At 37.9% G+C, this 20,812-nt stretch overlaps 7 protein-coding genes across 8 annotated transcripts; 5 read left to right on the plus strand and 2 right to left on the minus strand.

Moving 5' to 3' along the window:
• Positions 1 to 1,630: 1,630 nt before the first annotated feature.
• On the plus strand, positions 1,631 to 2,140 carry LOC9301005 (elicitor peptide 3). The gene has a single exon (XM_002864884.2). The coding sequence runs from the start codon at positions 1,708 to 1,710 to the stop codon at positions 1,996 to 1,998; it is 291 nt and encodes a 96-aa protein (XP_002864930.1). The 5' UTR covers positions 1,631 to 1,707; the 3' UTR covers positions 1,999 to 2,140.
• Positions 2,141 to 2,230: 90 nt separating this feature from the next.
• Positions 2,231 to 6,073, plus strand: LOC9301006 (ESF1 homolog). Of its 2 annotated transcripts, none has more exons than XM_021025736.1 (15): positions 2,231 to 2,696; positions 2,884 to 3,399; positions 3,701 to 3,739; positions 3,828 to 3,881; positions 3,976 to 4,039; positions 4,190 to 4,248; positions 4,395 to 4,519; positions 4,653 to 4,712; positions 4,943 to 5,001; positions 5,135 to 5,211; positions 5,297 to 5,335; positions 5,403 to 5,465; positions 5,553 to 5,571; positions 5,669 to 5,800; positions 5,887 to 6,073. In XM_021025736.1, exons 2-14 carry the CDS (start codon positions 2,896 to 2,898, stop codon positions 5,794 to 5,796), a joined length of 1,290 nt encoding a protein of 429 aa, XP_020881395.1. In that variant the 5' UTR covers positions 2,231 to 2,696; positions 2,884 to 2,895; the 3' UTR covers positions 5,797 to 5,800; positions 5,887 to 6,073. The 2 variants fall into 2 exon arrangements, with proteins under 2 accessions (XP_020881395.1, XP_020881393.1); XM_021025734.1 differs by having other exon boundaries at positions 2,602 to 2,696; positions 5,553 to 5,600.
• On the minus strand, positions 5,978 to 7,302 carry LOC9301007 (E3 ubiquitin-protein ligase CIP8). Its single transcript, XM_021025743.1, has one exon. It carries the CDS (start codon positions 7,197 to 7,199, stop codon positions 6,207 to 6,209), a length of 993 nt encoding a protein of 330 aa, XP_020881402.1. The 5' UTR covers positions 7,200 to 7,302; the 3' UTR covers positions 5,978 to 6,206.
• Positions 7,303 to 7,656: 354 nt separating this feature from the next.
• LOC9302714 (protein CPR-5) lies at positions 7,657 to 10,365 on the minus strand. The gene is made up of 4 exons (XM_021025732.1): positions 9,873 to 10,365; positions 9,250 to 9,306; positions 9,100 to 9,135; positions 7,657 to 9,024 (listed from the first exon to the last, which is right to left on the minus strand). Exons 1-4 carry the CDS (start codon positions 10,257 to 10,259, stop codon positions 7,825 to 7,827), a joined length of 1,680 nt encoding a protein of 559 aa, XP_020881391.1. The 5' UTR covers positions 10,260 to 10,365; the 3' UTR covers positions 7,657 to 7,824.
• Positions 10,366 to 11,027: 662 nt separating this feature from the next.
• On the plus strand, positions 11,028 to 15,757 carry LOC9302715 (uncharacterized protein sll1770). Its single transcript, XM_002864886.2, has 20 exons — positions 11,028 to 11,627; positions 11,714 to 11,849; positions 11,945 to 12,111; positions 12,208 to 12,328; positions 12,417 to 12,517; positions 12,620 to 12,718; positions 12,853 to 12,963; positions 13,049 to 13,128; positions 13,229 to 13,298; positions 13,394 to 13,467; positions 13,609 to 13,678; positions 13,782 to 13,870; positions 14,027 to 14,238; positions 14,339 to 14,399; positions 14,470 to 14,524; positions 14,608 to 14,706; positions 14,787 to 14,876; positions 15,070 to 15,129; positions 15,237 to 15,365; positions 15,453 to 15,757. Exons 1-19 carry the CDS (start codon positions 11,172 to 11,174, stop codon positions 15,351 to 15,353), a joined length of 2,268 nt encoding a protein of 755 aa, XP_002864932.1. The 5' UTR covers positions 11,028 to 11,171; the 3' UTR covers positions 15,354 to 15,365; positions 15,453 to 15,757.
• A 68-nt stretch (positions 15,758 to 15,825) lies between these two features.
• On the plus strand, positions 15,826 to 17,195 carry LOC9301008. The gene has a single exon (XM_021029217.1). It carries the CDS (start codon positions 15,866 to 15,868, stop codon positions 16,652 to 16,654), a length of 789 nt encoding a protein of 262 aa, XP_020884876.1. The 5' UTR covers positions 15,826 to 15,865; the 3' UTR covers positions 16,655 to 17,195.
• Positions 17,196 to 17,399: 204 nt separating this feature from the next.
• Positions 17,400 to 20,807, plus strand: LOC9301009 (cyclin-dependent kinase C-2). The gene is made up of 12 exons (XM_002864888.2): positions 17,400 to 17,738; positions 18,113 to 18,194; positions 18,289 to 18,379; positions 18,483 to 18,512; positions 18,629 to 18,738; positions 18,829 to 18,901; positions 18,982 to 19,102; positions 19,212 to 19,329; positions 19,436 to 19,575; positions 19,668 to 19,725; positions 19,841 to 19,911; positions 20,038 to 20,807. Exons 1-12 carry the CDS (start codon positions 17,626 to 17,628, stop codon positions 20,573 to 20,575), a joined length of 1,545 nt encoding a protein of 514 aa, XP_002864934.1. The 5' UTR covers positions 17,400 to 17,625; the 3' UTR covers positions 20,576 to 20,807.
• The last annotated feature ends 5 nt before the right edge of the window (positions 20,808 to 20,812 follow it).

Below are 20,812 nucleotides of genomic sequence, written 5' to 3' on the forward strand. Positions count from 1 at the left end.
TTTATTTTATTTTTTGTTCGGCTTAGTGTAGAAACATGCAACTATAGTATATATTTGATGTGATATTTGGGTTTACAAAAGTAAAAAAAAAGAACATCACAAGTTGATAACCAGTATCAATATTAATTGAATGCATTTAATATCCATCCTAATTGAACGTATCCGTCCAATGTTAAAACATTAAAGACGTACCTAATTGATAATTTTGGATTTATTTAGATTTTAGACAGTCAACAGCTATTTGGTTCTACCTAGCTAGTTCACATTAATTATATTTAAATGTCTTCACTCATACATGCGTTGCAAAATGAAAAAAACGAAGAAAAAGTTTAACTTAACTATGGATTTAACAAAACGCAGTGACGATGCATCATCATTATATACAATATTTTCATATCACAACGTGCATTATATAAGTGGTATTATTAAATACAAAGATGCGGGTGCTCTCAATGAGTAACGCATGATCGCTCTATAATTTCATAAAAAATACATACTCCACGAGGAGCAGCAGCAACACCAACTTCAAATATATAACAATTTAACATTCTTCACTGTGACTTTAGACATCATGATTTTTTTGGTTGTCTCTTCATATTTACTTTTTAAAAATATATATTTCATTAGCTGGTGATAAGTCTTACTTCATCGAAGAACCATAATTACACAACAAGGTATGGTCTGATTAAAGTTTGGGGGTCTTTGTAATCAGGCCCAGTGGCGGAGGCACGTTAATGATTGTGGGTGCATTTGACACCATTAAAATTTTAAAAACATTTTAATTACATTAAAATTTAAATATATATCAGTTTAATTATGAAGCTTGAAACCAACCCAATTATTAGAACTCAACTCATTTGTAAGTTTGACACCATCAAACAATTTTCCTAGATCCGCCTCTGATCAGGCCTACAATAATCATTCCCAATTTGAAATATTACAACTTATAAGGGACCACAATAGTGAAAAGGCATAGATGCATTGAGCCAGTGGCGACGAAAAAAGTGCATTAAACCAAAGGAATATATGTTGAGTATTATTTTAATGTGGGATATAGACAAGATTACATGTGTGAAAAATGAAAACTAATACTATGCTATTTATTATAATGATAGTATCTGAAAATGTAAATCTAAGTACAAAATTCGATTATCGAACTCGATTTACATGACCATTTTATATTCTTATGCAAGAAAAATAAGTCATTTGTCAAATCATTTAGCTCTTAATTGTTAATTTCGAATCCCAAAAACATAAGCTTTAGCATTTTTTTGAATAATCAAAGATCTTCCATTGAATTCCTATTCAACATTGTTTAATAACTTAATTCAAACAAAAACCAAAGAAAGAGCGTGAATTGACTTTGACCACAAGACCAAATTCTCAAAACATGCACGTATTTGCTGCCATTTTTTGACCGCGTGCCACGTAGATAAAAAGTCAAAATTGTTATTTTATTTACTTCAACATAAGTCAAATAAGCATCTCGGTTTTCAACATACCGGCACCAACTTTTCCAAAGTCTGTATGTATGTACCTCCAAAACCGGTTTGTCATAGACCCGGTCAACACATAAAAATAGTTGACCAACAACCAAGTGATACCCCTTTAAAAGGAGTCGCATCTGCGTTACCAAGTTCCATCATCAACCTAACAACACACAACACTACTACATATCTCTTTCCTAAAAGGATTAAGAAATCAACAATGGAGAATCTGAGAAATGGCCAAGAAAACGGTTCTCACTGGATCCCATTTACGTTCTTTGATCAATCTTCAGTGACGATTCCTCTCTTGAAGTGTTTCGGTCTCGATAGCTCTTCTTCATCATCATCTTCTTCTGGCGATTTTTCGTCATCTCACAGCGAGGAAGATGAGAGTATCGATATAAAGGAGGAGGAGGAGGAAGAATATGACATGACCATTGAAATCAAAGCGCGAGGGAAGACCAAGACTAAGCCTCAGCCAAGCTCAGGAAAAGGAGGCAAACACAATTAGAGTTCATATACAGAGGATACAAATAAATGCATTTGTATAAAAATACTTAGCTATAACTATAATATAGTATATACTTATTATATATAGTCATTTGTTTTGAATGTAAATTGGATTAATAAAGATCGAGCTGAGTTTCATTTTATTGTTTTGGTTACCGAATAACAGAAGTTAATTACAGAATCACTGATATATCAAAGTTAAATGCAAATTCAGTCTCTATGGACCTAACCGATTAGGCCCATTAATAATTTGTAAAGACCAAATTGTCGACCCATAAATAGTGTCTTTGAAGTTTGAACTTAATACTGACGACATCCTTGAGAGTAAATTTCATCTATTGGTTAATGCCATTATTCTCCGGTTTAGAGATAATAATTACTATCCAGCCTGTCGAAACAACATTTTTCATTGGTGCAAGTTAAACAAAAAACAGCTTTCTATTTTTCCATATTCATTATACACAATAACCGATAACATTTAGCCGTTGGATGTATGACACGTCAGCGATAAACAAACGTACGATCATTTCAATAATTACGATTTTACCCCTTTAGTAAGTACCCGCGCTTAATTTATTTATTTTAGGGAAAGTTAAAGAAGAAAAAAAAAAAAAAAAAACTAAACAAACTCATAAATTTCTCTACTTACTGGAAGGGACGTTAAAATCACGCAAGAAAGGACGACTGCAAAAAGGAGAGGTACAGTCCAAAAAAAACCTCTTCGTCTTCTTTGTTTTTCGAAATTCTCCGATCCTAACCGCCATTAAACCCTAGCTTGCTTTTTTTTTTCTCCTCTGTTTCTCTCTTCTTCTAGCGAAAGCTGAAGATTCACATTCGCCTCTTCGTGCTGATATCTTTGTGTTTCTTGGATTTTTTTTTGGTGTAGTTACACTCGAGAATGAGGAAAACGAAGAAGAGAGGAGGTTCGCGAGGAGGCCGTAAAACTGGTGCGTCTTCGTCGGCGAGTAAGAATGATGATGCGGTGGTAGAGACCACGACGCAGGAGACTCAGCCTACTCAGGAGACAGAGGAAACAGAGGCTAAGGTGGAATCTCCGGCGCCTGAGGAGGAGGGGAAGAACGAAGAAGAGGCGAACGAGAATCAGGAAGAGGAAGCGGGGAAGGTTGAATCTAAGGCTGCGGAGGAGGGAGAGAAAGAAGAAGAGGCGAAAGAAGACCAGGAAGAGGAAAAAGAAGAAGCGACGAAACCTGATGAAAGTGCGAGCCAAAAGGAGGAGACGAAAGGTGCGTCTTCTTCACAACCGGAGCTTCGTCGTGGTAAGCGTAAGAGAGTCACAAAGACGGAAGCGGAGAAGAAACCGACTCCGAGAGCCAAGAAGCGAGCTAAAACGACCAAGGTGCAAACTGCTGAGCCTGAGTACTTCGAAGAGAAGCGTAATCTGGTATTCTATTTTACTCATCTTCCGGTTTGGATTTACGGTTTATCTGAGCTTTAGATTTCTGAGTTGATTCTGTGTGAAACGATTAAGGATTTGTTATTCGTCTTTCGTTGACTTGTTGTGTGTGTGGTTTAACGATTACGAAGTTAGATCTGAGATGTTTTCTTACGTTTTTTTGTTCTTGCAGAATGTTATAGTTATAGTGTCTTGCTCAGAAGTTTTTGAACATTTTGAGTTCTATGTACCTTTGTTTTTTTCTTTCATATCTCTGATGTATAGTTTTCATGTTTGTTGTGTATAACAGGAGGATTTGTGGAAGGATACATTTCCAGTGGGAACGGAGGTATTTAGTTTCAAGAAGTTTGGCAGCAACATTGCCTTTGGAGCTTTTTATCTTCATGTAAATGTGGCTCTGTAAATTGTGAATGCAGTGGGACCAACAGGATGCAGTTTATGATTTCAACTGGGATTTTAAAAATCTTGAAGTAAGTGGCTTCTATCATACTGTTTCATTACCCATTGTTAGTAATTTATAGTTCATTTAGTATTTTAAGAAGTACTCTTTGCATTATATGACAGGAAGCTCTGGAGGAAGGTGGAAAGCTCTATGGGAAGAAAGTCTATGTTTTTGGCTGCACTGAGTGTAAGTTATTTGTAGATGGCACTATTTGTTTCTTGATATGAGATTAAGGTGATATTTATCTTTTTAACTGATTTGCTTGAAAATCCATCTGGTACTGACAATGTGCACCTCTCACTTCGCCTTTTTATTTCCTCTATCTTATCATTGCAGCTTATTCAGTCAATTACAAAAATGAGAAAAAGGATGTCATTGTTCCTGCTGTCGTTTGTGTAAGCTTTGGTTTCGTTTTTTTATATTATGCCACTGGTGTTTGAAAAATAAGCTCGGCATTGGGATTTGGTTTAGGTTCCTTGGGAAAACAAGATCATATTGTTTATCTAGCTGATGGTTAATTTTGGTTCTTATCAATTTACAGATTGACTCATCTATTCCCCCGTCTGATAAGATAGGAGTTGCATCGGTTCAAGGAGAGGTTGGGGAAATTATTCCAATGAAAAATATGAAAATGGATTGGGTTCCTTACGTCCCACTTGAACAAAGGTATATAGTCATCCCTGAGTATTACTCTTAAGCAATGAGAAGAGAAACAGATAGTACATTTGTGTATTACTCTTCTTACTTTTGATGTTTATGGGGGTTGTTGCTAATTTCATCTGCTTTTGTTCTTCTGCAGGGATAGACAAGTTGATAGAAAGAACTTTCCAGTTTTCATCTTGGGCTGTACTCAGAGAAGGTAAATAATATGTGGTATCTTTTTCTCTCAATGTTTTATTTCCATGCAAGTTATAGAAGACGTGTTTTGTTCATTTGCTTTGTAGAGGAAAAAGTATTACATTACATATGGTTTTTTATCTGAAAATGTGATGCAACACTTTGCATTCTTAGCTTATTCCCATTCACATTCAGCAACTTAGAGTGCAAAATTTGGTGTATTCAGCCTAGCTTTGTATATATTCTTTGCAGGTCTGCTCTCAAGCATTTGCCGGAGGATCGTGCTAAAAAGTTCAACTATTGCCTTCCTTGTGAGCTTAAAATTTGATATGCTTAGCTGCTTATTATTGATGATATATTCTCAGTACCATGTTTTCATTTGCTTGAAATTTGTTTTCCCTAGACATCAGACTCTTAATATTACTGATTTGATTTAATTTGCAGACATCAACAACCCATTTAAGGTAGATGAATCTGAGCAGAGCACTGTGGTTCAAATAAGGTTCCCTTCTGAGCCACAAGTAAGTTATATTTGTCTTCCTTATTGGTACGACAATACAATTTGGTCGTTTCATATTAAATCAAACTTACTATTCCTTTGTGCAGGTTGAATGTGAATATGACTGGCTGAAAAGCGACGTTGAGGTGCAGTATCTGACTTTTCCAATACAACACCTTACTTGAATTACTTCTCATCTCAGTTTTATTTTAGGATTTCACCGACAATCTGATCAAGGAGGAGGTATTACTACCGGAACAAAAGGATGCGTTTGAGGTAAGCAAGCAACAACTGGAATTGATTTGATAAATTCATTTGAGGGTTTTCTCTAAAATCACTCACCCATATGTTTCATTTTTTCAGGAGTTTGTCAAAGAGCAAAGTAACATAGCTATGGCAGCTTATGACAGGGTATTATGTTTCATACCCTCTGCAACAGAGCCACACATATACTTAGCAATGAATTCTTCAATTGGCAGGCACAAGAAGCCCGAGAGAAAGTAAAGGAAGGACTGAGCGAAGAAACAAAAAAAGCTTATCAAGAAATGAAGTTGTACAAGTTTTATCCATTGCTTTCACCAGACACACCCGACACTGCAGGAATTGAGAAGGTATAACTCAAATACAACTTAGGTTGTCAATGGAACTCTGAATATTAATTAGACAAAATCTGATATCTTTGTTGGTCTTTGTGCAGTCCCCGTTCATAAACAGGTACTTCGGGAAGGCTCACGAAGTCCTGTAATCGTTTCTCCAAACCCAGGAACCTTTTTGTGATTCGGCAAACATTATGAACAACTGAGAATCAAAAGAAAACCACTTTGGGATTGTTTAGGCCAAAGATACAACACACTTACAAATAACAATAGTCTTTTGGTGCCAGATTTTTTTTTGTTCTCTGTTTTCTTACTTGATGCAACCAACCAAACAGTGTTGAGAGACTAAGCAAAGTTTTAATCTAAAGAGAAAGAGTAACAACAAAGGAACAACAAATAGAGGAGACCTTTCCTCCGCATTTTAGTGACGAGAAGCCGAAGAAGAAGCAGTAGCAGAATCTGACATGGTAGAAGTTCTTTTCTTCCTCTCTTCCTCATACTCGGCATCATCAGTCTGAAGCTGGAATCTACAGACAGGACATGAGTTTCTTGTTCCTAACCATGGCATAATACAATCTCCGTGGTAACAATGTCCACACGGTAACTTCTTACCGGTTTCTCCCATCACCATTCCATCTTTACACACAGCACAAACCATAACCGTCTCTCCCTCCGAAGAAGTAACCTGAAAAGTCTCCAACGCTTCTATGGCCGATTTTGCAGCCGGTGGTGCGCCTCTCCTTCCACCGCCACCACCATCTCCTTCTGCTAAGTTCTGTAGCAAAGCTTCGTATCCGGCTGAATCGTCGATGTAATCAGCCGGATTTCCTGTGTACCGTTCTGATTCCATACGGAACTCAATCGAATTGTCTTCGATTCCCATCAAAATCTCAGCCCAATCGAGAATTCTGTTTCTTCCGGTTCTCGACCGCGTCGTCGTTAGAGGAAATCGATTTCTCCTCCTCAGATCATCTTCTTCCTCTTCTTCGTCGTTGACGGTTAAATTCTCTTCCTCATCCTCCTCTTCTTCTTCATCTCCATCTTCTTCATCTTCAACTTCGTCGATTTCGGTTCTACTATTGAGCTCCAATCTGAAGAAATCATCTTCGTAAGATAACACATCAAGGTGTCGTGGTGGTGAACGCTGAGAAGGCGCGTGGGCTAACAAGCGGAGCATCTGGAGGAAATGCGAGCCAATACTGGAGTCTTCTACAGTCAGATCTGGGGAAAGTGGCTGCGGTGGCGCCGGCGATGAATAAGCGGCCGGAATCGGCTGAATTGACTCGACGAAACCTTTGTTACATTCGCAGCACACGACAAAGTCATCTAACGTTTCAACGACGACGCGTTTGTTGCAGTGATAGCACCAGTGCGACGCCGTGGCACCCGGAGAAGACGACGGAGCATCGGACATCGTGCTATATATCGTCGGGTTATCGGGCTTTCGGGTCCGTATTCGGATCCGATAAGCCGATTAAGAGGAGGATGGAGAAAACAAAAAAGGTCTCTGTATTATTATTATTATCGAATTTTAAGACATTATAGTATCCTACTCTTATAATTTGACCCATAAAACGCACTTGACCCACCCACAATATTATAATTTTTTTTTTTTTTTTTTGTCATCAATATTATAATCTTTTCTTGTATATATATATCACCATCATCATAATACTTACAATTTAATCAAACTGTTGAATTTGCTGTCAAACATAAATTTTAAATTCAAATTCTTCAATCCAATTTGAAACCAGCTTCCAAATCAAAAAGTGAGTTGCACTTTTATCCAAAAACTTAACATGATAAAGAAGTTAATTTGACCCATAAAATTTGTCATATCGAAAAGCAAATTTTATTTCTTTTGACAACAATAATATAACTCGAATACATTATACATAAACTTTGTAATAGCCATACAATTGTTTCAACAGCACCCATACAATAAAATAAGATTAAAAAAAAACCCAAAAAGAAAAGCCAAAATCCAAATCCAAATGGTTACAATAAGTTACAATACAAAGAGGGCCTAGTCTCAAACCTCAGGAGTCTAACCCACCAAGAAACTGATACATAGCGAGGTCTCTCCATTCACCAAATGTCGCAAATGGCAAAAGACCGTTTATGGCTGGAAGAACAAACAGAATCACCACATACAAGACACTGCGCCTTGCCCAATATGGAAACATACTGTTACAACGGCTCGATTGAGTCCCGTTTATACGACCGAACATTAGACTATACAAAGCTAATGTGAAGACATTTGCAACGAATTGGAAAAGGCAAAACACTTCCCAAACAATTAGCCAGAGTTTGCCGTTACCGCCCAGTGTGTCCACACACAACTTACCTGATATACCGCAAAATATACCGAGGAAAAGAACGATGAAACTTATCGGCATTGTCTGCTTTGTACCTACCGAGCGTTTGCTTATAAAGTATGTGAAGACAATGATCATTAAGACACCGAAAAAGAACTGCACCCAAACTCGAACCCGGCAGATGAAGATGTTGAAGCCTGAGTTCATCAATGAAACTTGTTTAGGAACCCACCACGATGAACTTTTCTCCTCGGATGGCTCGCATACTGAGGTTGCGTCCTCGATTCTCTTTTGTGAAAAATTGTAAACGCCAAGTAACATGGAAGCCAACATGCTACAGACACTTACGACGAGCCAATCCATGATTCTTGTGACCATCTCAGCTTTTCTTGTATCTTCTAATTCGGTTTTGAATTTCTCCGCTCTGAATGCAGCTTTCAAACCACCCATCTCTAGCTTCGATTTCCCCAGATTGTTTGATTCGTATTTTAATGATAGATCCATCTCCTTCAACATTAACTTTCTCCTTGTAAGACCATTCTCCTCGGACTTTAGGTCGTTTGCTCGCTTTAGCTCTTCTACAGACCTATCGAATGTGGTCAAAGACATTGATGAACTGCTAGGAAGGACACAAGAGAGTTGTCGAGTCTGTTCGTACAGGACAAGCTCATTCACGAAAGAGGTTGCTCTTGCACTGCCTTGTATCACTTCATAAGCAGACGTAGCAGATGAAGTCTCCTTTTCAAACTCGGTGTCCGAGCATCCGTCTATTGTAGAGCGATCAAAATTACAACTCCTAACATCATTATTGTTTAACTGATGTGGATTTGCACATTCATTGGTCAATTTAAGGATCTTTAGAGTACTGTTGAATGATTGCTCAAAGTTGGTCGCAAAGGAACCAAGCTTATTACCATAAACCTGTAATCACATCATTATGAATTAGAGAGTCTATAAATTGAAGAATGCGAAAAAAATAGGGGGATTTTAGCTTACATTGGCTAATGATTCTGTGACAGCGGTAGCAGAGATCTGGAGAAGCATAATCAATGAAATTCGTGTTTCACTACCAAAACGAAGAAACTATGGCAAAAGAGAGATTGAACAGAAACTGAGACGTAATCATTTGAAGTTCATACTACATACCTCAGCAAGATCATCAACATAAACATTCTGACCCGCGGCATTCTTTCTCGCAAGAACCTAGAGAACAAGAAAACAGAGTTAAAACTACAGAGCAATGCAAGTCAATGACTTTGGCGGCTAAGTAGGATGAAGTTTGGTGAAATCAAAATTAGAACTACAAATTCGTGTAGAAAGGCTCAAGCTTTAAGACAAGTGAGAGACAGGACAATTTAACTCTTCAACATTGAAGCTCGATCATAGACCCCCAAGAAGAACTTCAGCTTCTATTGATCGACTCTGATTGAATTTTGAGGAGAAGATCCTCTCTTCGATTCAGGGTGAATTCAAGCAAGTACTACTGAGAAGACAATTCAGATTCAATCCTTTGTCTGTGATTCAGATTTTAAACAGAAGATCCTCTCCTCAGTCCAGTTATGAATCAATAAAACCTAATTGAAAGACTTTGTATTTAATACTCCCTAAAGATACAAACTTTTAGCACATCAAACCTAGTATTCACGCAAGGTCAACTACAGGAACAAAACTGAAACAACCCGTAACAGCAAAGCCAATTTCGTATCAAAAGAGTCATGTGATGCAATAAAGATAGAGAAAGAGAGATAAAGTTTGGAAATTGATCGAACCAGATTAGCTAAAGCCGCAAATGAAAAGCCCAGAGGCTTGGCCAAGGCTTCAGCTTGTCGTTCACCAACGCTTCGTCGAGCCATACCTAACCGCACCGTAGGGTTTCGTAATCTATGAACCAGTCTCGTAACCCTTTTAGAAGAATTGGGGTTAGAGGTAGAAGATGCGGAACATGAGGAAGAAGAAGCTTCGTCGTTGTTCATAATCTCTTTCTTCTTTCCCTTGAGTTTTCTCTTTTCCAAATTCGATGGATTCGTTTCCTTCTTCTTCTTCTTCATCGTCTCATCTTTATGTTTGTCGTCAGATTGATAATTAGCCTTTGAATTCGCCGGATCGGTGATGGGATTTTGGGGTTCCGTCGAAGGAGCGAGGAGGAGGGCTTCCATAGTATTAAAACATAAGTTATGGGGTGAATTTGCAACTTTGAGAAAGTATTTAACTTGCAAGACTTTGGTCGCTTCGTGACTAGTGAAAAGTTTCGAATTTCCAACTTTTTCCTCTCTTTATTTTATTCTTTTAATTAGCTTAATATAGGAAAAAAAAGATTCTTCACCTAAATATCTGAATTGATTTTGGGTTAAAAGACTTTTAAGTTCAATGAATTCTTCAAAGTTTATATTCTTTATTATATCATGTATATATGTTAATGTCAATTAAATAGGTAAATAATATGTTTACTCTATTTGTAGCGATGATTCGATGTTTCTAGTTAGACAGGTCATGCTACTTTGTTATATAATGTTAGGATTAATTTGCACACAAAGGATTAAATCATATTTTGAATTCGTTATTTTTCTAGAAACCATGCCAAACTAGACACAGTAATTACACAAGTGTGAATAACAATGAGTGGTGATTGTGTGTGTTCAATGAATGGAATTGGTTCTCAGTACTTGAACAAAAAAGTCATAGTACATAGCTAGGCCGACCGGATTACATACCAAGTAGTCGAGTTTAGTACCGAACCAATCAGTTTGGTCTGGAGATGGACCATAAAAGTTTGTGGCTCCGATAAATAACACGATGATGTGTCTACATACAACCAATCAGAACACACGAACATCTCCTTCACTAATCTCATTTATGCCACGTGTCCTTTTCATATCCACTCCTTTTATTTTATCATAATTGTTTAATTTTAACATTCTCTGGTTCCTCATGAACCTCAAAAAACCTCTCACTGCAAAGTGCCAACAAACAACAAGTCTTCTTCTTCTTCTTCAAAATCTCTTCCACGCAAATAATCCATGAGAAATTAGGGTTTTATTTGAGATCTCTCTTCCGAAATATAACCATCAATGGCGACTTCTTCTTCATCGTCGTCTCTGCTTTTACCAAACATCAATTTCAACTCCAGACAATCTACAACAGTCGCCGGAATTTTCTTACCCAGAAACCGATTAAGCTACAATCACAATCTCCAGCTTCGTACGAGAATAATCAGAGCTTCTAAAGACGATAATGTCGCAGTGGAAGATCGTGGCAATGCAGTGATCAATGGAGATTATAATAACGGAAGTGCCCGTTTAAACGGTAACGGCTCTGCGAGAAAATCTGTCAACGGTGATTATAACGGAAGTGCTCGTTTAAACGGTAACGGTAACGGTAGTTTGGTGAAGTATGTGAACGGAAGTGTAACGGTGGAAACGGAGGAAGTGACAAAGAAGAGGAAAGAAGAAGTGAGGAAGAAGAGAGTAGAAGATATTGGTCAAGAGGACGCTTGGTTTAAGAACACTCAACAAAAACAAGTTGAGGTATAACACTAAAACACAAAGTGATTAACTTTTTTAATCTAAATCGTTTTGTTTAATGAAAGTTTGCGACTTTAATATTTGTACAGGTTTCTGTTGCACCTGGTGGTCGATGGAATAGATTCAAGACTTACTCAACTATACAAAGAACATTGGAGATTTGGGGGTTTGTTGTACAGTTTATTTTCAGGACATGGTTAAGCAATCAGAAGTTCTCATATAAAGGTTGATACTTGTTATTATTTTGCTTATGTAAAAGACCATTTTAGGATTAGGATCATTCTCATTTGTCTAAATTCTTGAAAAATCGTGTATATTAGGGGGAATGACTGAGGAGAAGAAGGTTTTAAGAAGAAAGATTTTGGCTAAGTGGTTGAAAGAAAACATTTTGAGATTAGGTCCTACATTTATCAAAATTGGGCAACAGTTTTCTACTAGAGTGGATATTCTTCCTCAAGAGTATGTTGATCAATTGTCTGAACTTCAGGTTTGATTTCTTCTTATTCTATTTGAATTGCACTTTTGACTTCACTGCGAGGCTCTTCTTTGTTGCATTTTAAGTTTTTATGATCTTGCTTTGCAGGATCAAGTTCCTCCTTTCCCTTCTGCTACAGCATTATCCATTGTTGAAGAGGAGCTTGGAGGATCTGTTGAGGACATTTTCGACCGTTTTGATTATGAACCTATTGCCGCAGCTAGTCTTGGTAACGTCTTTGTGATAATCTTCTCATAAAAAATTGCAAGAAAATGATGATAATAATAATAATAGTTTTTGTTAATAAATTCACACAGGGCAAGTTCACCGTGCAAGACTTAAGGGTCAAGAGGTTGTCCTTAAAGTACAGAGACCTGGTCTGAAGGATCTCTTTGATATTGACCTTAAAAATTTGAGGGTTAGTGTGTCTCTGCCACAGCCAATATAGAGCTCCTCCATATTGCAAGCGTCCTTGTCTCATGATTTGCTGAATTATTGGCTTTGTTTTGCTTCTGTTCAGGTGATTGCTGAGTATCTCCAAAAGGTGGACCCAAAATCAGATGGTGCAAAGAGAGATTGGGTTGCAATCTATGATGAATGTGCCAGTGTATTGTACCAGGTACGCTGTTGTGGTTTATGTTTCATCACTTCTTATGAATAAGTTTGGGGCCATTTTTTAGGAGATTAAAACAGGGAATAATCTATGATTTGAGTGACCTCTGATTAGTAATAACAATGTGCTATATTTTTCAGGAAATTGATTACACAAAAGAAGCAGCTAATTCGGAGTTGTTTGCGAATAACTTCAAAAACTTAGAGTATGTAAAAGTTCCATCCATCTACTGGGAATATACTACACCTCAGGTATTACTATCACCTATGACCATTAGTTCACGATTTATGAAGCCTTAAGCTCGATTGCAATAGTTATACATTAAGTTCTTTGCAGGTCCTGACAATGGAGTATGTCCCTGGGATTAAGATTAACAAGATACAAGCCTTAGATCAGTTAGGTGTTGATCGAAAAAGGTTTGTATTCTCTTACATCTTGCTCCCAGACTTATATTTGTATTTCTCTGAAAAGCCAAAAAGTTTTGTTGTTGTTAATTTATAACTTGGTACAATGCAGGCTAGGTAGATATGCTGTTGAATCTTACCTGGAGCAAATCTTATCTCATGGATTCTTCCACGCCGACCCTGTAAGTCTCTATCGGTTTTTTAACACTAAGTGTCAACAATTTTTAATTTGGTATGAAAAGACTACATTCTAATTTGCTTATAAATCTTTCTGAAGCACCCTGGAAATATTGCGGTTGATGATGTTAATGGTGGACGGCTGATATTTTATGACTTTGGAATGATGGGAAGGTACTACATTTTATGCTATCACAGGACTCTGTTACTATGTGAAAAACTGCTTCAGTTCGATATGGTGAAGAAATGTGATCTCCTTTATCAACTTGATAAGCTTATGATTCTGTACAACTTGTTTTTCCTTGTTTCTTGCAGTATTAGCCCAAATATTAGAGAAGGTTTATTGGAGGCATTCTATGGCGTCTATGAAAAGGACCCAGATAAGGTATAGCCTCTAAGGTGTTCTCACTTTCAATCTTATACCTCCATGCTGCATACGACCTGAGCTCATACTTAAATATATACATCGATAAACCTTCTTGTGGCAGGTCCTTCAAGCTATGGTTCAAATGGGTGTGCTTGTACCAACTGGAGATTTGACGGCAGTTAGAAGAACAGCATTGTTTTTTCTCAACAGGTAATTTACCTGATCCTTGTACCCTTGCTTCTTATCGATCTAGCTTCCTATATCCTTGTTTCTTGTTTGGTTTCTCTAAAGTATGTGTGAGAGTGTGTGCACAATAGATGCCAGTAATATCCCTCTGATAATATTAATTAGCTGATTGTGTTACAGTTTCGAAGAGCGGCTTGCTGCACAAAGAAAGGAGAAAGAAGAAATAGCAGCAGCAGAAGAGCTTGGGTTCAAGAAGCCACTAAGCAAGGAAGAAAAGCAAGAGAAAAAGAAGCAACGGTTGGCTGCAATCGGAGAAGACTTATTAGCCATTGCGGCTGATCAACCTTTCCGGTTCCCCGCCACATTCACATTTGTTGTTAGAGCCTTTTCAGGTTTGTTATGTCATTTGAATTCGTTCCGACCATTCTTTTCATGTTTTTTTTTTTGTCTTCAAACTCAAAAAGTATATTAACGGTCACTTTCTCTCTGCAGTATTGGATGGCATAGGCAAAGGTCTTGACCCCCGATTTGATATAACGGAGATTGCAAAACCGTGAGTCTACACACGCTATGTTATATCTTCTTGTTAATCAGAAGAGTACTCAAATACTTTTGTTTGCTAGCTATGCTTTGGAATTGCTACGGTTTCGGGAAGCTGGAGTAGAAGTTGTAGTGAAGGTACTTGCAAGGCATATCTCTACTCTAAAAATGATATTATCGCATAGCTTTATATTCATCTGCAATCAAATTAACTATTGTAGGACCTGAGAAAGAGATGGGACAGGCAATCACAAGCATTCTACAATCTATTTAGACAAGCTGATAGAGTTGAAAAGCTAGCTGTAGTCATCGAACGACTTGTAAGATACTAACAGTCTCACTCGCCACAAACTCCCATTCTACATGAATTTCTTTCTAATGAGTTTATTTTCATCCTCAGGAGCAAGGTGATTTGAAGCTTAGGGTCCGAGCTCTAGAGTCTGAGAGGGCATTTCAACGGGTTGCAGCTGTTCAAAAAACAGTAGGAAGTGTAAGTAGATCTTTCCCTTCTCTGTATTGTTTATATCTTGTACATTACAAATCTCGTCAATCCGTTCTTTAAAAACAAATTCGAGAGAATTAACCGACTCGAAAACAAGAATATTTCTTCGAAATTTTGAAAGCATGTCATGTAAAGTTGGTTTCTTTTCCTCTTTTCTTTAACCCAATGTGTTTCCCTACAGGCTGTTGCTGCAGGAAGTTTAGTCAATCTGGCAACAATTTTGTATCTAAATTCTTTAAAAGTAAGTTGTTACTCATCAAAATCCAATCCCTCTTGTTCTATTTTTCACCCTATAAACCTCTTTGTCTGTTGAAATTCACCAATGTTCGTGTTTCTTTCTGTTCTCAGACACCTGCAACTATAGCATATACAGTATGTGCTTTCTTCAGCCTCCAAGTTCTAATCGGAGTCATAAAGGTTAAAAAGTTCGATCAACGGGAAAAACTGATCACTGGAACAGCTTAAGAACTTGCTTTGGTATGTTATGACTTGTCATCTCATGATGTTTCAAGTTACAGCATCGGACTCAAATTCTCACACCCCTTTTTGGTCGAACTTGTACAGAGATGTAGAGTAAAGCTTCTTCAACCTCCATAAACCCTTTCGTGCTTAGAAGCAAAAGATTTATCTCATAAGCTTTTCACAGGAGTGGTAACAATTTCTCTGGTCTGCAAATAAAAATCTTATGGAAGCTTGAGAGGCAAGAGATGGTAAACTAGTCAAACAACCACTCTCTTATCTCTTTCTTCTGAAAATTCGATTATAAATTTTTGGAGAGGAGACTCTAGCAATTCATCAACAAAGTGGTTTCTTGAGCCACATGTAATGTGTATAGGGAGATTTAGAAATTAGGAACTTTTTCGTAAAAATGTACTCATATCTCTATTTTAGTAATATTTATAATACTTATAATTGAAAAACTGACTATGCAAATACTAATAAGCTTTGGTAAAAAAACCTAGACTTTCGTTTCCAGTATGCAATTTCTAGCTTCTCTCGTTTCCAATTCCCGAAATTTTCGTCGGAGATGGAACCGAGCTCTCTCTTTGCATCATTTCTCTTGGAATGCGAGAGAAGCTTCGGAACCAAATGCGGTGTTCGTCGAATTTCTCAGGGACAATGGGTTCCAGAAACCTCAAGCAATGGCCATCGCAATGCGTTACCCTAATCTCAAATCCCTAGAACAACCTCGATCAGTGATTCAAATGCTTAAAAGTTACAGTTTTTCAGATACCCAGATCCAGAAATCGATCCGGGTCCATCCTCAAATGATGTTCTACAAAGTCGAGAAGAATCTAGAACCCAAACTTCGATTCTTTGAAGAAATTGGATTCTCTGGCTCTGATCTTGGTAAGTTCGTCTCTCAACATTCCTCCGGCATTGGTATAAGTCTAGTGAGAAAAATGATTCCTACCGTTGAGATTCTGAAATCGATTGTGGCTCCAAAACACGAACACCTTACTGTGATTCTTAGTAGATGTGGTTGGCTTCTCGGTAGAGACCCTAACTTGTTTCTCTTACCAAACATCTCTTACCTCAAAACCTGTGGAATCGTTGGGTCTCAGCTTGCTTCTTTACTTAGAAGACAGCCAAGGATCTTCAATGTCCCTGAGGAAAAACTCAGAGGGTATGTCTCTCGTGCTCTGGAACTCGGTTTTAATCTGAACTCGAGGATGCTTGTGCACGCTGTTCTCTCGTTAAGTTCTTTAAGCGAGAAAACGTTTGATCGAAAGTTTAAGTTGTTTGTGGCAAATGGGTTCTCTTAAGATGAGATAACAGATATTATACGAAGATCTCCAGGTTTGATCCGGTGTGCAGAAGATAAGCTTACACTGGGGTTTGAGTTTTACATGAAGAGAATGGGGATAGAGAGAGAAGCTTTGGTGAAACGTCCGTGTGTGTTGATGTATAATCTTGAGAAGAGGGTGATTCCAAGGCTTAAAGTTTTGCAGATCTTGAGGGAAAGAGGGTTGTTGTTGAAAGAGGAGAAGAAGAAGAAGAAGAAGATGTTTGACATTGTGGAGATGACTGAGGAAGCTAATCTAGAGAAATATGTGGTAAGATTTGGAGATGAGACTGCTGAGGAATTATTGGTAGCTTATAAGAGTCATCTCTTGAATAATGATGATGATGCTGATAGTTCTTGCTCCTCCCATGAAGATTGTAGCTTAATTACTGATTGACGTTAGATAGTCTTAAGTTAGGTTGGATACTACTAGTTGATCGAATTAAGATCCAATTTTGGGGTTTGAATTCAAAGTTTCCATCTTGTTGAAATGGTAAAGAAATTTATGGGAGATTGATGTCCATTTAATTATAGCACTCGAGGAGAGCTTTTTTTTTGGTTAAACATAAGGAAAGAGCTTAAAGTACTCAACTTTGGTAAAAGATCTTTAGCTCAATTCTTCTTTTATTTTCCATGATTGATGATAATTTGCTGAAACGTAGGTCAAATAAGTAGAAAAAAACTCTGTTTTTAAAGCACCTAACTTTAAGCAAAACACAAGATTGTTTACTGCTGAAGCAAGAGCCTCATGAATTTACCCGGTTTGATTTTGGTTCGTTACAATAACCGGTTAAACCAGACATTGATTCCGGATAAAAAAGCTTAGGTTTTTCCGCGAAGCCGACACCGTAAGGACTAAAACCTTAGAATAGCCGGAGAGAAGAAGACGAAGAGAGCGACAAGGGCGAAGCTGAAGAAGTCTTGGGTAATTGTCAGATTCTCTGTTGAATCATGGCGGTTGCGGCTTTTGGGCAGTTAAATCTCGAGGAGCCTCCACCGATTTGGGGATCTCGTAGTGTCGATTGCTTCGAGAAGCTTGAACAGATTGGTGAAGGAACTTACGGGTATTCTTCTCCATTCTTTTTTTTTAATTATTATTTCTGGGTTTTGTTCCTTGATTCGAATTGATTTGGTTTTTGTTGAGTATTCGTGCTAAAGATTGATTTTTTTCTCAAATTTGAGAGATTACGCTAGGGCCACTTGGCATATAAGTTTTTTGATGCAAATTTGATTGTAAAATTCCCGTTTATTGATCCATGTACTGTTGATTGAGTGAATTGGGGAATTCTCAGATTCTTAAGACTTGTCCTCTGAACATGTAGATATCGGATTGCATGATTATCATATTCTTGATATGGTAGATAGATATGTTGCATAAGCATATGAAGCTTTCTCTTTTTATGGGGTTTAGATTTATATATTTGGTTTGGTTTTGCAGTCAAGTGTACATGGCTAAAGAAATTAAAACTGGTGAAATCGTGGCTCTGAAAAAGATCCGTATGGACAATGAAAGAGAAGGGGTAAGCTACATGTGAATTACTCTAGCTTTGAAAAGATGCAAACTTTTGTGAATTCAATATGACTTATATATTCCTTATCATTGTTTGCATGAAGTTTCCGATAACAGCTATCCGGGAGATAAAAATTCTCAAGAAGCTACATCATGAAAATGTCATCCATTTGAAAGAGATTGTCACTTCTCCAGGTAATAAGGAACACTTATCTTAGCTTGTAATTGCTTTAAATTCCGTTAAAAGAGGGGTTAAGTTTGATATGTAGAGTTTTGTGATTGTTTTTGTCTTTAAAAGGTCGAGATAGGGATGATCAAGGAAAGCCAGGTTAGTGAAACTTATTCGAGATCTAAATATTTTCTGTAGAACTTAGATGCGACTATGATAGATCTATTTAAACTCATTATCCTCGCCTAAAGCTTGTTGCTCTGCTTCAATTTTAGATAATAATAAATACAAGGGTGGAATCTACATGGTCTTTGAGTACATGGATCATGACTTGACTGGACTTGCTGATCGTCCTGGACTGAGATTTACTGTCCCTCAGATAAAGGTATTGCATGGCTAGATACCTTGTTGTAGTAGCCTTTGCAAACACCTTATTGTTCCGACTTTGTCTGACATTTGAACATATGTAAAAAAGTGTTACATGAAGCAACTGCTCACTGGGCTCCACTATTGTCATGTGAATCAAGTGCTTCACCGTGATATAAAAGGTGACTATCCCTAAATACATTGTTGACCATTTGGTTCTCTTGTCTTTATTTGCTAGTTAACCTATAATATCTCGGTGCAGGTTCGAACCTACTTATTGACAATGAGGGAAATTTAAAGCTTGCGGATTTTGGGCTTGCTCGGTCATTTTCTCATGATCATTCTGGAAACCTTACAAACCGTGTCATCACATTGTGGTATAGGTATGTATGCCTACAAACTTTGAAGTTATATACATAAAAGAAGACAAAGAATAAGTATTGCTTGTACGTGCAGCTGATTCTCTACTTAATGCATCTTTTATTGCTGTAGGCCTCCGGAATTGCTACTTGGTGCAACTAAATATGGACCAGCGATTGACATGTGGTCGGTTGGATGCATATTTGCTGAGCTTCTGAATGGAAAACCAATCTTGCCTGGGAAAACTGAGGTCAGGATTTCATCTTTTAATTATCCGTGGTGTATTAATACAGTGTTCTTTGATAATGTTTCCACTTAGCGTTTTACTCAACTGCTTTTTTTTTTTTTTTTTTAAGAGTGAACAACTGAATAAGATTTATGAACTTTGTGGATCACCGGATGAAAACAACTGGCCTGGAGTTTCCAAGATGCCTTGGTATGGCCAAATGAAATCATCTCGGCCCTTAAAGAGACGCGTAAGGGAGATCTACAGGCAGTAAGTATAACCTTTATGTAGTTGCGACACTTTTATGCAACAGTTACTTTGATCCAAGAGATCTAATTTGGTCTTTTTCTCTTCTGCTATAGCTTTGATCGCCATGCCCTTGAACTACTTGAGAAAATGTTGGTACTTGACCCAGCCCAGGTACCAAAGAATTTTAAATACAGAGAATTATTGTCTGGAATATTAGCAAATTGCAGAAATCAAGAGCCTTGGTCTAGACATTTAAGTCCTTCAATTTTCCTCTCTGTTGGTACAGAGAATATCGGCAAAGGATGCACTTGATGCTGAGTACTTTTGGACTGATCCGCTGCCATGTGATCCAAAGAGGTAATCAAATTCTCTTAAGTTTCTTGTTATGGAAACCCATTTGGTTCATAATACATCAATAAATGACAATCAATAACAATTAGTGAGTGATTCAGCTCATACTGAAACTGTCTTATATGTCAACAGTCTACCGACATATGAATCATCACATGAGTTCCAGACAAAGAAAAAGCGGCAACAGATGCGCCATAACGAGGAAGCAGCCAAAAAACAGAAACTGCAGCATCCACCGCAGCAACATTCTCGTTTACCTCCACAGCAACACGGTGTTGGTCAGTCTCATGCCGCTCCACATTGGCCTGCTGGTCCAAACCACCCTATGAACAACAACGCACCACCACCCCAAATACCTGCTGGTGGACCTGGCGGCCACTACTATGGAAAGCCCCGTGGTGGTGCACCTGGTCAAAACCGGTACCCTCCAAGCGGGAACCAGCCTGGTGGTTATAATAATCAGAGCCGTGGAGGTTACAGCAACGGAGCATATCCTCCACAAGGTCGAGGTGCACCATATGCCGCCGGTCCTAGAGGACCTAGCGGTGGCTATGGTGTTGGACCGCCTAACTACTCCCAAGGTGGTGGTCAGTACGGTGGATCTGGTGGCTCTGGAAGAGGTCAGAACCCTATGGGTGGTGCTAGAAACCAACAATATGGATGGCAGTAAAGAGAACTCAAAGAGTCTCATATGGTGTGGTCTTGGCTTGATGTCTTAAGGCAGTTGTGATTTTAGATATGAGGACTTATCTTCGAGAAACTGAATCTATTCTCATTTGTTTTACTGTCTTAATGGCATTCTTCCAAACATTCTGTGATGTTGATGACATAGACAGTGTGATTGTTGTATGTTTAGATCATTTTGTACGAGCAAGCTTTATATATCAGAGGTTCAGAACACAGCAAA

This window comes from Arabidopsis lyrata (genome assembly GCF_000004255.2).
Source record: "Arabidopsis lyrata subsp. lyrata unplaced genomic scaffold ARALYscaffold_8, whole genome shotgun sequence".
Classification (NCBI taxonomy): domain Eukaryota; kingdom Viridiplantae; phylum Streptophyta; class Magnoliopsida; order Brassicales; family Brassicaceae; genus Arabidopsis; species Arabidopsis lyrata.